General features: G+C 44.9%; 1 protein-coding gene across 1 annotated transcript in view; it reads left to right on the top strand.

Annotated features, from left to right (window-relative positions):
- LOC115477963 (putative ankyrin repeat protein RF_0381) overlaps nucleotides 1-15,577 on the top strand; it is a 75,736-nt gene that overhangs the window by 24,628 nt on the left and 35,531 nt on the right. The window contains exons 3-4 of the mRNA XM_030215132.1: nucleotides 5,460-5,523; nucleotides 10,388-10,477. Of these exons, the coding sequence (XP_030070992.1) occupies nucleotides 5,460-5,523; nucleotides 10,388-10,477 (154 nt within the window). The remainder of the gene's footprint in view (nucleotides 1-5,459; nucleotides 5,524-10,387; nucleotides 10,478-15,577) is intronic.

Here is a 15,577-nt window from a genome sequence, read left to right as displayed (position 1 = left end):
ACTTGGTGTCTAAGTAAAATACAGTGGGGGAAATAAGTATTTGATCCCTTGCTGATTTTGTAAGTTTGCCCACTGACAAAGACATGAGCAGCCCATAATTGAAGGGTAGGTTATTGGTAACAGTGAGAGATAGCACATCACAAATTAAATCCGGAAAATCACATTGTGGAAAGTATATGAATTTATTTGCATTCTGCAGAGGGAAATAAGTATTTGATCCCCCACCAACCAGTAAGAGATCTGGCCCCTACAGACCAGGTAGATGCTCCAAATCAACTCGTTACCTGCATGACAGACAGCTGTCGGCAATGGTCACCTGTATGAAAGACACCTGTCCACAGACTCAGTGAATCAGTCAGACTCTAACCTCTACAAAATGGCCAAGAGCAAGGAGCTGTCTAAGGATGTCAGGGACAAGATCATACACCTGCACAAGGCTGGAATGGGCTACAAAACCATCAGTAAGACGCTGGGCGAGAAGGAGACAACTGTTGGTGCCATAGTAAGAAAATGGAAGAAGTACAAAATGACTGTCAATCGACAAAGATCTGGGGCTCCACGCAAAATCTCACCTCGTGGGGTATCCTTGATCATGAGGAAGGTTAGAAATCAGCCTACAACTACAAGGGGGGAACTTGTCAATGATCTCAAGGCAGCTGGGACCACTGTCACCACGAAAACCATTGGTAACACATTACGACATAACGGATTGCAATCCTGCAGTGCCCGCAAGGTCCCCCTGCTCCGGAAGGCACATGTGACGGCCCGTCTGAAGTTTGCCAGTGAACACCTGGATGATGCCGAGAGTGATTGGGAGAAGGTGCTGTGGTCAGATGAGACAAAATTGAGCTCTTTGGCATGAACTCAACTCGCCGTGTTTGGAGGAAGAGAAATGCTGCCTATGACCCAAAGAACACCGTCCCCACTGTCAAGCTTGGAGGTGGAAATGTTATGTTTTGGGGGTGTTTCTCTGCTAAGGGCACAGGACTACTTCACCGCATCAATGGGAGAATGGATGGGGCCATGTACCGTACAATTCTGAGTGACAACCTCCTTCCCTCCGCCAGGGCCTTAAAAATGGGTCGTGGCTGGGTCTTCCAGCACGACAATGACCCAAAACATACAGCCAAGGCAACAAAGGAGTGGCTCAGGAAGAAGCACATTAGGGTCATGGAGTGGCCTAGCCAGTCACCAGACCTTAATCCCATTGAAAACTTATGGAGGGAGCTGAAGCTGCGAGTTGCCAAGCGACAGCCCAGAACTCTTAATGATTTAGAGATGATCTGCAAAGAGGAGTGGACCAAAATTCCTCCTGACATGTGTGCAAACCTCATCATCAACTACAGAAGACGTCTGACCGCTGTGCTTGCCAACAAGGGTTTTGCCACCAAGTATTAGGTCTTGTTTGCCAGAGGGATTAAATACTTATTTCCCTCTGCAGAATGCAAATAAATTCATATACTTTCCACAATGTGATTTTCCAGATTTAATTTGTGATGTGCTATCTCTCACTGTTACCAATAACCTACCCTTCAATTATGGGCTGCTCATGTCTTTGTCAGTGGGCAAACTTACAAAATCAGCAAGGGATCAAATACTTATTTCCCCCACTGTATGTAAAATTATCCAGCATAAATGGGGCATAACATTTTCAAGAAGCAATCTCTCTGTGCATGAAGATTAGAAAAATAAATGTTACCTTTTTACTGTAGCTGTGTTTCTTCTACAATGCTCCAATTAAATCATTTTATGACTGTGTTAAATGATAGGTGACAAGCTTAAAATGCAATTGACACAGTTCTTTGCATTGGTAAAACAAGGAATTACAGACCCATAATGTAGCTAATGAAGACTTCCTTTGACACATCGGGGATGCTAACTTTGGCTTGTTTCTATTTGGATTAGTATAAATGTGTCTTAAGAGCTGCAAGTTACTGTATTTTTTTTTCTTATGATTGTGTTACTTACATAGCAACTGAGCAGATGATGGCAGAGAAGTCTCAGTTGGGCCATTTGTTCTGTCTAGTTGTCTTCCTCTCCAGTTCTCTACTACTGGATGAGTATATAAATTCCCATTTTTAATGTATGCATTAAAAATGGAAATAAATGCACTAAGAGGCCCTGTTACTGAGACGCATAGGCGTCTACGCGCTCCCAACGTGCACCAAATTGGAGTTACCGCCCGGTTACCGCATGGCCCTCGCGGTAATTTCACGGGTCCATTACGCACGCCCGAAATTGTTTTTCTTTTCTGGCGCGCAGCGGCTACGCGCGTCAAGTGACATTTGAAGCGTGTAGACCATTACCGCCCGGTTACCGAGTGAGACCTTACCGCTAGGTCAATGGCTTGCGGTACGATCTCAGACCCAAAATGGACATGCGGCAATTTTCATTTTGCCGTGCATACACTTTCGGCAAAAATAATAAAAAAGGCATTTTTTTTGTAGGTGCACTGAAAAATAATTCTGTGCACGCCCGAAACACGTGTCTACACTACCGCAGGCCATTTTTCACCGCACCTTAGTAAAAGTTCCCCTTAAACACAGTAATTTTGTTTAGCAATTTCATATATATTTATTTATGTTTTTATAAGTTTGGCCAGTATGGAAATTTTGTTTTCAATATTATTTGTAAATTAAAAATAAGTAATTTATTACATACTGCTTTTTCCTTTGTTGTACGAAGTATCATTAAGGGCTGGATGCAGTAAATATCACTGAAATATAGGTGCCGGGAAAAATCAAGGCTCAGAGATTTGACAGTGTTACCCCGAATATGAGACTCTTGCATTGGTTACCAATTCAGAAGCATATTAGCTTCAAATTAGCTTGCCTGGTCTATAAATCCTTATTTGGCCAGAATTCAGATGGGTTTACAGAGCTGCTTCAGATTCCTTCATCAGGCCGTACTGGTGGTTTTACTCGAACATTACAAATTGGGAGGGGGGGGGTCCTTTTACCAAGCTGTGGGAAAAAGGGCCCTGCGGTAGCAGTGGGGGCCCTTTTTACCGCAGTGAGTAAAAAGCCCCTTAAAAAATGGCCATGCAGTAAGACTGCTCTTATCGCGTGGCCATGCGGGGGTGGGGGGGGACACTTACCACCACCCAACAAGGTGGCGGTAAGGACTCCCGTGGTAACCTGGCAGTAACAAAACAGAAAAACAAGAAAAAACCCATGTACATTCAAGGTAATATCAGCATCATAACAATATTAGAATCTTAAAAACAGTCCACAGTAGATCAGATGCCTAACATGTTTCTGCTGTTGCCTGCCTCGGGGGTCTTATTGAGAAAAAAGATGTTAAAAACCAGAAGCAACCAAATTCCCAAGGAAAGCAATCACTTGTTCAGACTGTAGCGCTGCCCAGTTTTCCCTATTTTGTTAATCAACCTTGTCAATATCAGTAAAACTGCTACAGGTTCAAGTCCTCAGTGGTGCCAACAATACTGAGGTATTGAACAATAATAAGTACATAAGTATTGCCATACTGGGAAAGACCAAAGGTCCATGAAGCCCAGCATCCTGTTTCCAACAGTGGCCAATCCAGGTCACAAATACCTGACAGAAACCCAAATAGTAGCAACGTTCCATGTAGAACCCCAAAGAGTAGCAAGATTCTAGAATTCTAAAGAATAACAAGGTTCCATGCAGAATTTCAAAGAGTAGCAACATTCCATGAAGAACCCCAAAGAGTAGCAACATTCCATTCAGAATCCCAAGTACATAAGTACATAAGTGTTGCCACACTAGGAAAGACCTAAGGTCCATCGAGCCCAGCATCCTGTTTCCAACAGTGGCCAATCCAGGTCACAAATACCTGGCAAGATCCCAGGACTTAATATTTCAAACAAATACAAGACTCTTATAATTCCTTGAGACTAGTGCCAACTATGGGCCACAGTTTGAACTTGCTGATATTACCTTGTATGTACATTAACCCCTTGTTTACTAACTGCGCTAGCAGCTGCGGTGCACTAATGCCGACACAGCCCGTTCACTTTGAATGGGCTGTGTCGGCATTGCTGCATGGCAGCCACTAGCACAGCATAGTAAACGGGGGGGGGGGGGGGGGTAAATGTTTTTCTGTTTTTATGATTTACTGATTTATGTAATAAAATATTTTATGTTCTGGTCAGTATGATTGTTTATATTACATTTCTATGCGTTACTTTATGTGTTTAGTTTTTTTATTTATTGATGTATTTACAAAGTGTTTATTGTAACACTGTACTACCTGCTTTTGGTGGTGTATATTTATTTATTTATTACATTTGTACCCCGCGCTTTCCCACACATTTAAGGCTCAATGCGGCTTACATAGTTAATGCAATTACAATAGCAAAGTCTTAGAGGAGAATATTATAAGCAGTGAAAGTGAAGTTTTGAGAACGAGTAAGTTGAGTATGTAAAGGTAAACAAAGGTAGGATAAGCAAAAGGAGAAGAGATTGGGAGGGGTGAGGAGAGGAAGGATGAAGAGGGAAAAGATAAAGGGCAAAGGATGGAGATGAAAAAAGATAAGAGCATAAGGAGATTGGGAGATATTCAGTGACGTTCCTAGGGGGGCGGACACCCGGGGTGGCGCCCCGCCCCCCCAGGTGCAGCGCCCCCCCCCCCCCGATGCAGCGCGGACCCCCCCCCCGGCGAAAGTGCCCCCCGGGTGCGTGCCGCTGGGGGGGGGGTGCCACAGCGCGCGCCTGCTGCGAGTTTACTAACTTTGCTCATTCGCTGTAGCTCCCTCTGCCCCGGAACAGGAGGTAACTTGTTCCGGGGCAGAGGGAGCTGCAGCGAACGAGAGAAGTTAGCGAACTCTCGCAGCAGGCGCGCGCCACGGCACCCCCCCAGCGGCGTGCACCCGGGGCGGACCGCCCCCCCCCCCTTGGTACGCCACTGGAGATATTATACATCTTTACAATATTGTTTGCCTCTATTTTGTGCTGGACTTTGAACCTTAGAGAAACTGAGGGGTCCTTTTACTAAGGTGCACTAAAAAAATGGCCTGCGGTAGTGTAGATGCGTGTTTCGGGCACACGCAGAATCATTTTTCAGCACACCTACAAAAAAACGCCATTTTAAAACATTTTTTGCCGAAAATGGACGCACGGCAAAATGAAAATTGCCGCGCAACCATTTTGGGTCTGAGACCTTACCGCCAGCCATTGACTTAGCGGCAAGGTCTCATGCGGTAACTGGGCAGTAATGACCTAGGCTCTTCAAATGACACTTGACGCGCGTAGCGGACGTGCCCCAAAATTGAAATTACCGCTAGGGGCATGCAGTAACTGGGCGGTAACTCCAATTTGGCACGCATCGGGTGCACGTAGGCGCCTACACGGCTTAGTAAAAAGGGCTCCTGAATCATTAAAGAAACAATGTGCAGCACAAATGAAGGAAAAAGCTGTTTTTCTATTGTCCCCTTATTGACGGCAAAACAAGAGACGTTCTTGCTTTTTATCATCTAGATGTATTGATGGAAGCACTTTGCTGCACACTGCTGCTTACTTTGGAGAATGGGATCTTCTCAAGGTAAGTTATCATTATTGAAAAACTGTCATATTTTTAAGTCATTGAAAGCAATTATTTGGTAATATTTGACTCATATGAATTGACTAATAGGAATTATTTGGTAATTATTTGACTCATATTTGGTAAGACAAAATACGAGAGTGCCATACCCCTAAGAGAAAAACTGCATTGGCTTCCGCTCAAGGAACGTATTACGTTCAAGGTCTGCACCTTGGTTCATAAAATCATTTACGGTGATGCCCCGGTTTACATGTCAGACCTCATAGACTTGCCACCCAGGAATACTAAAAGATCAGCACGCACATTCCTAAATCTTCATTTCCTCAGCTGCAAAGGACTAAAATACAAATTAACACACGCATCCAGCTTTTCCTACATAGGCACACAGCTATGGAATGCATTACCACTTGACGTGAAAAACCAGCGCGACCTAACCAACTTTCGGAAATCACTGAAAACCTGCCTCTTCAACAAGGCGTACCGCAACGATCCTTCATATGAACTTTAATGCATTACCACTTTATCTATTATTCCGAATGTATTCTCTTTATACCTGTTTGCTTAATTTTATTTTGTCATTCATGTTCTCTATGTAATACCACTTGCATCTCTCGCTCTGGAATGGCGATTGCCATGACGGAACAACGTAAGCCACATTGAGCCTGCAAATAGGTGGGAAAATGTGGGATACAAATGCAACAAATAAATAAATTATTAACATTCTTCAGTGACCCTAGATCAGGGATAGTCAACCTCGGTCCTCAAAGGACACAACCCAGTCGGATTTTCAGGATTTCTTCAATGAATATGCATGACATCTGTTTGCATACAATAAAGGCAGTGAATGAAAATAGATCTTCATTGGGGGAATCCTGAAAACCTAACTGGTTTGCGGTCTTTGAGGACCAAGGTTGCCCACTTCTGCCCTTGAGATGAAGCCAGGAGAATAGAAGATACACATTTTGCTTTCATGGAAACAGTACTTGAACCCAAAAGGGCCCTTGAGCGGTCTTACTTGGGTAGATATCACTACTGCTTTACTGTGTTGAGTATACTAAAGATCTTGCAAGCACAGCTGTCAAACTGCTCCAGACAGCACTTTATCATCAACATCATCAACTTTATTTGATATACTGCAAAGTCAAAAAAATATCTAAGTGATGTACAGAGTAATCATAGCAGCATAGTAAGTGACTGCAGATAAATACCTGAATGGTTCATCCAGTCTGCCCAACAGTCACATTCATTATCAATTCAAGATTTAGATAAACAATCAACGTCATATTATTTACTTGATCGTGGTCTTTGGGGTTTCTGGGACATAGACTATAGAAGTCCACCCACTCCGTCCTTATGTTCCAACTACTGCAGTTGCTGTCAAAGCCCAGTCCAGCCTATCCAAATCCGTCTGCCCGGCGCTGTCCTCAAGTTCCAAACCACTGGAGTTTCCGTCGAAGCTCTCTCCAGCCCACCCTAAAATGGATCGCCATATGTGGGACTCAGACCGTACAAGCCAGCCCGGCACCGGCCTTAGTTGATGCAGCCAGAGTCGCCATCTAAGCACCACTTCACACGCAAACACATACACAACAGGGGCGTAGCTAGACAGCAGATTTTGGGTGGGCCTAGACAAGAAGTGGGTGGGCACCAAGTGTTCTACCCCCCTACCCCAGCAACTTAAAAATATATCTTAGCTGGCGGAAAAACACTGCTCTCCACCTTGGCAGCCTGCAGCAGGCATGCAACGAAAACTGAGCAAGCGCAGGTGCCAGCTTAGGAAGCTCAGACTGCTGAAGTGGAGAGCAATGTTTTCAGCACCATCAGGGGGAGGTCTTCAACTGGCAGAGCTTGGGATCCCCACCAGCTACCACTAAATGAGTGCTGCTGTTAGGTGGGCCTGAGTACTAAGTAGGTGGGCCCCGGCCCACCCAGGCCCACCTGTGGCTATGCCACTGATACACAACCTTTTAAGTTTTGTTATTTTATATCATTTATTTTCTAATTAGAGATTCTCTATGTTCATCCCACGCCTTTTTAAATTCTGCCACATTTTTTTTCCCACCACCTCCCTCGAAGACTGGAAAGTGGCCAATGTAATGCCAGTTTTTGTAAAGGGTTTCAGAGATGATCTGGGAAGATATAGACTGGTGAGGCTGGCGTTGGTGCCAGGCAAAATGGTAGAGACCATTATAATGAACAAAATTACAGAGCATATACATAAACATGCATTAATGAGACACAGATAACATGGATTTAGTCAAGAGAAACCATGCCTCACCAATCTACTACATTTCTTTGAAGGGGTGAACAAACATGTGGATAAAGATGAGCCGGTTGATATTGTGTATCTGGATTTTTAAAAGACATTTGACAAAGTACCTCATGAAAGACTCCTGAGGAAATTAGAGACTCATAGGATACGAGGTAGTGTCCTATTGCGGATTAAAAACTGGTTAAAAGAAAGAAAACAGAGCAGGGTTAAATGGTCAGTGTTCTCAATGGAGAAGGGTAGGTAGTGGAGTTCCCCAGGGGTCTGTGCTAGGTCTGCTACTTTTTAACATATTTATAAATAATCTAGAGATGGGAATAACAAATGAGGCAATTAAATTTGCCGATGACTCAAAGTTAGTACATAAGTACATAAGCACCGCCATACTGGGAAAAGACCAAGGGTCCATCAAGTCCAGAATCCTGTCTCCGACAGCGGCCAATCCAGGCTTCAAGAACCTGGCAACTCCCCCCCCCCCCCCAAAAAAAAAAAATAATGTTCAATGGACTTTTCCCTCAGGAAGTTATTCAAAGTTGTTAGATCACAAGAGGATTGTGAAAAATTGCAAGAGTACCTTATGAGACTGGGCATCCAAATGGCAGATGACATTTAATGTGAGCAGTGCAATTTTTCTAGCAAAAAAGGTGCCGGTACTCAAATGCCGGGCCACCCTTCAGGGGTGGGGTGATCACTGAGGGACTCACTTCACAATAGCCAGGACCCCCTGCAACCAGTCACAGAATCTATGACAAGGCAGAATTGGTGTCTTGAGCCTGAGCTCTCTCATTAAAACTTGTGGTCCGTGGGTCAATTTTAGCAGACACTGGAAAAGGTGCCGGTACTCAGTACCCCCGAGTACCCCCTCAAAAAAAGCCCTGAATGTGAGCAGTGCAAAGTGATGCAAGTGGGAAAGAGGAACCCAAACTATAGCTACGTCACCATCCAGGAAAAGGCTTTAGGTGTCATCGTTGATGATATGTTGAAACCCTCTGCTCAGTGTGCAGTGGTGGCTAAGAAAGCAAATAGAATGTTAGGAATTATTAAGAAAGGAATGGAAAACAAAAGTGAGAATGTTATAATGCCTTTGTATTGCTCCACGGTGCAACCACACCTCGAATACTGTGTGCAATTCTGGTCACCGCATCTCAAAAAAAGATATGGCGGAATAGTAGTTACTGTGGTTTTGCACCTGGATAACTGAACAATATCCTCTAATACATTCTGCTATACTTGCCACTGTCTTTTATAGACTGATGACAAAATCCATGGGAAATGGCAAATTTCTTGCTGCAAGTCGTAAGCTTTTCTATTGAAGCTGTGTGTGAGAATGCTCTGTTGACTTACTACTACAGTCTCAGATCATTCTAGAAATTAATTTGCCTTAGACATTCACTTATTGAAATGAATCGCTTTATGTACGGGAGGTGACTAGGGAAAGTTACATAGCCATAATGTTATATAAACCACTGAATGGGAGAACGGAAGTGATAACTTGATTTAAGCAGAAAGAAAAGGGCAAATTTAAAATGAAAAGAGCACTGTTGGGTTTCAAGACCTATCGGTTTTCATTTGTGACTTTTCTGAATTCTCAGGTAAGAGAGAGAAGCAATAATGCAAGAACTGAGTTAGCGAAATGATCTTTTTCTGAGTGTAGTGAGGAGTGGCCTAGTGGTTAGGGTGGTGGACTTTGGTCCTGGGGAACTGAGGAACTGAGTTTGATTCCCACTTCAGGCACAGGCAGCTCCTTGTGACTCTGGGCAAGTCACTTAACCCTCCATTGCCCCATGTAAGCCGCATTGAGCCTGCCATGAGTGGGAAAGCGCAGGGTACAAATGTAACAAAAATAAAATAGATACTATTGGAGATTCTACATGGAATGTTGCTACTATTGGAGATTCTACATGGAATGTTGCTATTGGTACGTGCAGGACGTCAGACTCACAGAAGCAGAAGCCTGCACGGCCACTCTGGTGATCTGCAAGGGCAGCCTTCTACATGGAATGTTGCTAGTGGAATAGCAACATTCCATGTAGAATCTCAAAGAGTATCTATTTTATTTTTGTTACATTTGTACCCTGCGCTTTCCCACTCATGGCAGGCTCAATGCGGCTTACATGGGGCAATGGAGGGTTAAGTGATTTGCCCAGAGTCACAAGGAGCTGCCTGTGCCTGAAGTGGGAAATCGAACTCAGTTCCCCAGGACCAAAGTCCACCACTCTAACCACTAGGCCACTCCTCCGCACACTGTTCCGTCTCTAGTACCACACAATGTCCAGCTTGTTTGTGTCGCTTTCCTTCAGCCTCATCCCTTTACGTGCCTCTTTTCCATTTCTTTTTCTCTTCTTCACTTCTTCTCATTTTGTCATGCTAAGCTTTATTAAAAGTGCCCCTTAATTATCTTTCTGTAGTCGCTGTCTATATTAAACCGAATATTCCCTTCCATGGATTGAAATGCGACTCTGCAATTTGGAGATTATTCCCGAACAGGTTTCCTGTTCCATTAAGGGTACTTATTTTACTTGTCACACGTACTTATACCTTGAAATGATAGAAAATCTATGAATAATGCTTGTTTCCATTTTTATATTATTTCAGGCCCTGTTGGACTTGCAAGTAGATGTAAACACATTAGACTACAAGGGAGGTATAGCTCTCCATCATTCTAGAGATAAGAAGACTGCACGGGTAACTGAGTTACTTACGTCCCTGCATTTGACAAAGTGGATGCATGTTTCTAGTGAGAGGAGGATGGCTGATTTTTTATTGCAGGTCTCCTGTGAGTTTAGTACTGCCTTGAAAAATGAGCATTTATGTCCCTTTTCAAACTGGAATACATCAAATGTATTTTTAAGGGGCTCTTTTACTAAGCTGCGGTAAGGCCTTCACACGTGCAGCATGCACCAACAAGAGACTACCACCAGGCTAGTGCGTCCCTTGGTGGTAATTTCAGATCTGACGCGTGCTCATTCCAGCGGTAGAAATAAGTTTTTTTTAAATTTTCTACTGCATGCAGCATTTCTGGTGGTAATCGGAAGTTGGCACGTGCTGAACGGTTACCATCCTGCTTATTTTCGAAAGAGATCGCCGGCCATCTTCTGAACCCGGCCAAATCGGTATAATGGAAAGCCGATTTTTGCCGGCTACAACTGCTTTCCGTCACAGAGCCGGCCAAAGTTAAAGGGGGTGTTTCGGAAGGGTATGGGAGGCGGGATGGGGGCATGGTTATGAGATGGCTGGCTTTGGCCGATAATAGAAAAAAGATGGCTGGCTCTGATGAGCATTTGGCTGGCTTCACTTGGTCCATTTATTTTTAGGACCAAGCCTCAAAAAAGTGCCCCAATTGACCAGTTGACCACCGGAGGGAATCGGGGATCACCTCCACTTACACCCCAGTGGTCACCAACCCCCTACCACCCAAAAAAAAAATTAAAAAACATTTTTTTGCCAGCCTCTATGCCAGCCTCAAATGTCATACCCAGCTCCATGACAGCAGTATTCAGGTCCCTGGAGTAGTTTTTTGTGGGTGCAGTGCACTTCAGGCAGGTGGACCCAGACCCCTCCCCCCCTACCTGTTACACTTGTGGTGGTAAATGTTGAGCCCTCCAATCCCCCCCAAAACCCACTGTACCCACATGTAGGTGCCCCCCTTCACCCATAAGGGCTATGGTAGTGGTGTAGAGTTGTGGGGAGTATGTTTTGGGGGGGATTTGGGGGGCTCAGCACCTAAGGTAAGGGAGCTATGCACCTGGGAGCAATTTTTGAAGTCCACTGCAGTGCCCCTTAGGGTGCCCGGTTGGTGTCCTGGCATGTGAGGGGGACCAGTGCACTACAAATGCTGGCTCCTCCCACGACCAAATACCTTGGATTTGGCCGGGTTTGAGATCGCCGGCATTAGTTTCCATTATCGCCGGAAACCAATGCCGGCCATCTCTAAAGCCGGCCCAAATGCTGAGATTTGGCCGGCTCCAACCTTATTATCGAAACGAAAGATAGCCGGCTATCTTTTTTCGATAATACGGTCGGGGCGCCGCTTTACGGCGCTGGCCAAATAGATGGCCGGCCATCTATTTGGCCGGCGCTGTTCGATTATGCCCCTCTATGTGTGTAGCACATGAGCTCTTACTGCTAGATCAATGGGTGGTGGTAAGGGCTCAGGCCATAAATTTGCACACGCTAGTTCTAATTTTGGCGCCCACCTATTTCTTGGCCCATTAAAAAAATGCTCTTTTTCCCAGACGCAGTAAAAAAAAATGGCCTGGCATGTGCCAAAAACATGTGCCCACACAACTGCAAGCCATTTTGTTTTACCGTGGCTTAGTATAATGACCCCTTAGTGCATTCTACTACTACTGCTACTACTACTTATCACTTCTATAGCGCTACAAGGCATACGCAGCGCTGTACACCATACATGAAAAGACAGTCCTTGCTCAAAGAGCTCACAATCTAAATATGGAATGTTGCTAGTGGAATAGCAACATTCCATGTAGAATCTCAAATAGTAGCAGCAGAATCTCCAATAGTAGCAACATTCCATGTAGATTCTCAAGTAATAGCAACATTCCAGAATCTCAAATAGTAACAACATTCCATGTTCCACTGCACTAACCACTAGGCTACACTAACAACATTCCATCTAGAAGCCTGCCCTTGCAGATCAGCAACGCAGCCGCGCAGGCTTCTGTTTCTGTGAGTCTGACGTCCCGCACGCACGTGCAGGATGTCAGACTCACAGAAACAGAAGCCTGCGCGGCCGCGTTGCTGATCTGCAAGGGCAGGTTTCTACATTACTACTACTTATCACTTCTATAGCACTACAAGGCATACGCAGCGCTGTACACCATACATGAAAAGACAGTCCCTGCTCAAAGAGCTTACAATCTAAAAAGGACAGACAGACAGAACATTCTGATGACTTGTGCACACTAAGGGGAGCTTTTACTAAGTTGCTGTAAAAAGGGCCCTGCGCTAGCAGCGAGGACTGTTTTTTCCCGCACGCTGTGTCCCTTTTTACCACAACAGGTATAAAAGCCTGAAAATAGCCAAGGACGTATGGTAAGATCGCTCTTACCGCGTGGCCTTGTGAGGGGGGGAGCCCTTACCGCCACCCATTGAGGTGGCGGTAAGGGCTCCTGCGCGAACCTGGTGGTAACTGGGTAGCACGCGGCGCTGACCGATTACCGCCGGGTTAGCGCCATGCTAGAAATTATGCCCCTATTTCCCCTAGCACGGGAAATGATGCATTGGGGCTGGAATTACAGCCAGCACCTGCGTTAGGCCTGTGGTAGTTCCAGATTAGCACGTGGTAAGCCCGCGTTGGGCATACCGCCACTTTCTAAAAGGGCCCCTCAATGGTAAGACCCCCATAGGAATTTAATGGGCATCTTATCATTTAATGCATGTTAATCATTAGAGGACCCTAGTAAAAACACCCCTAAAAAAAAGCGACTATCCACTTCATGTTTTCCAGACTGGTCCAAACTGATGAGCGCCGATATCAGCACTTAACAAGCAATAACGAGCACTAATTGGTACCGCTTAGAATTTGGGCGCACAACTCGCTAATCATATTCTGTAATGATGTGCGCCAAATTTCTAACACGTGCAGGCAAAAGGGGGCGTGGTTATGGGTGGGGAAATGGGCACTTTGTGGGAATTCTGAAATTTAGGTACCTTGTTATAGAATATGGCCCAGTGCGCCTTAATCTTTGCGCTGGGATTTACACCATGTTTTAGTTGGTGTAAATGGCTGTGCGAGATTTAGGCTTTGAAATATCAACTAAGTGCCTAAATCTAGGTGCCGATTATAGAATACGCTTAGGTTACTCCTAAATCTATTCCCTCTTAACTTTGTCGTATGCCCCCTCATTCCAGAGCTCTCCTTCATTTGAAAAAGGCTCTCTTCCTGTACTTAAATGCCCTTGAGAGATTTAAACGTTTCTATCATGTCTCCTGTCCCCCTCCTCTCTTCCACCGTATACATGTTGAGGTTCATAAGCCTGCCCCTATAATTTTTGCATTCAAGACCGCTTGCTAATTTCGTAGCCGCCCTCTGGACCGACTCCATCCTGTTTATATCTTTCCGTAGGTGAGGTCTCCACAACTGCACGCAGAACTCTAAATGAGGCCTCACCAGAGACTTATACAATGGCACTATCACCTCCTTTTTCCTGCTGGTCATGCCTCTCTTTATGCATCCAAGCATCCTTCTGGCTTTGGCCGTCGCTTTTTCTACCTGTTTCAAAGCTTTAAGGTCATCAGACACAATCACCCCCAAGTCCCGCTCTTGCTTCGCACACTGAAGCACTACACCCCCTATACTGTACCGTTCCCTCGGAGTTTTGCGACCCAAGTGCATGACCCTGCATTTTGGGGGATTAAACCTTAGTTGCCAAATATCGGTCCATTCCTCTAGCTTCGCTAGGTCCTTCCTCGTGTCATTCTCACCCTCCAGGGTGTCCACCCTGTTACAGAGCTTAGTATCATCCGCAAAGAGACAAACCTTACCAGACAGCCCTTCCGCAATATCGCTCACAAAGACGTTAAAAAGAGCCGCCCCTGGGACCGATCCCTGCGGCACTCAACTGACGACATCCTTTTCCTCGGATCAAGCTCCATTTACCACCACCACCCTCTGGAAAATTCATTGGGTCTTTTACTAAGGTGTGCTGGTGTTTTTAGCGCACACTAAAAATAGCTGCGCGCTAAATGCTAAAGACGCCAATGTATTCTTAAGGGCGTCTTTAGTGTTTAGCGCGTGCCTATTTTTAACGTGCGCTAAAAACACTAGCATGCCTAAGTGAAAGACCCCCTCAAATTCTTATGGCTTTTTAGAAAGGATAAATGTCTATTGTGAAAAAAATCTGTGTAGTTGTTCTATTTCTTTTTTTTCTAATGGATTGGTACATAAGTAATGCCATAATGGGAAAAGACCAAGGGTCCATCGAGCCCAGCATCCTGTCCACGACAGCGGCCAATCCAGGCCAAGGGCACCTGGCGAGCTTCCCAAACGTACAAACATTCTATACAATCAAGCCATTGTGACATCACTAATGAGGTTGGCTCTTATTGGTGGAATGAGCCACTATGACATCACAATAGGTTAAATCACTGCTCTATGTAATAAAAGTGAGCTAAGTACATAAGTAATGCCACACTGGGAAAAGACCAAGGGTCCATCGAGCCCAGCATCCTGTCCACGACAGCGGCCAATCCAGGCACTTGGCAAGCTTCCTAAACGTACAAACATTCTATACATGTTATTCCCGGAATTGTGGATTTTTCCCAAGTCCATTTAGTAGCGGTATGGACTTTAGGAAACCGTCTAACCCCTTTTTAAACTCTGCCAAGCTAACCGCCTTCAGCACGTTCTCCGGCAACGAATTCCAGAGTTTAATTATGCGTTGGGTGAAGAAAACTTTTCTCCGATTTTGTTTTAAATTTACTACACTGTAGTTTCATCGCATGCCCCCTAGTCCTAGTATTTTTGGAAAGCGCGAACAGACACTTCACATCCACCTGTTCCACTCCACTCGTTATTTTATATACCTCTATCATGTCTCCCCTCAGCCGTCTCTTCTCCAAGCTGAAAAGCCCTAGTCTTTCTTCGTAGGGAAGTCGTCCCATCCCCGCTATCATTTTAGTCGCCTTCTCCAATTCCGCTATATCTTTCTTGAGATGCGGCGACCAGAATTGAACACAATACTCAAGGTGCGGTCGCACCATGGAGCGATACAGCGGCATTATAACATCCTCACACCTGTTTTCCATACCTTTCCTAATAAT

Source organism: Microcaecilia unicolor, chromosome 9 (genome assembly GCF_901765095.1).
Source record: "Microcaecilia unicolor chromosome 9, aMicUni1.1, whole genome shotgun sequence".
Lineage (NCBI taxonomy): Eukaryota > Metazoa > Chordata > Amphibia > Gymnophiona > Siphonopidae > Microcaecilia > Microcaecilia unicolor.
This window is presented reverse-complemented; position numbering and strand designations above follow the sequence as displayed.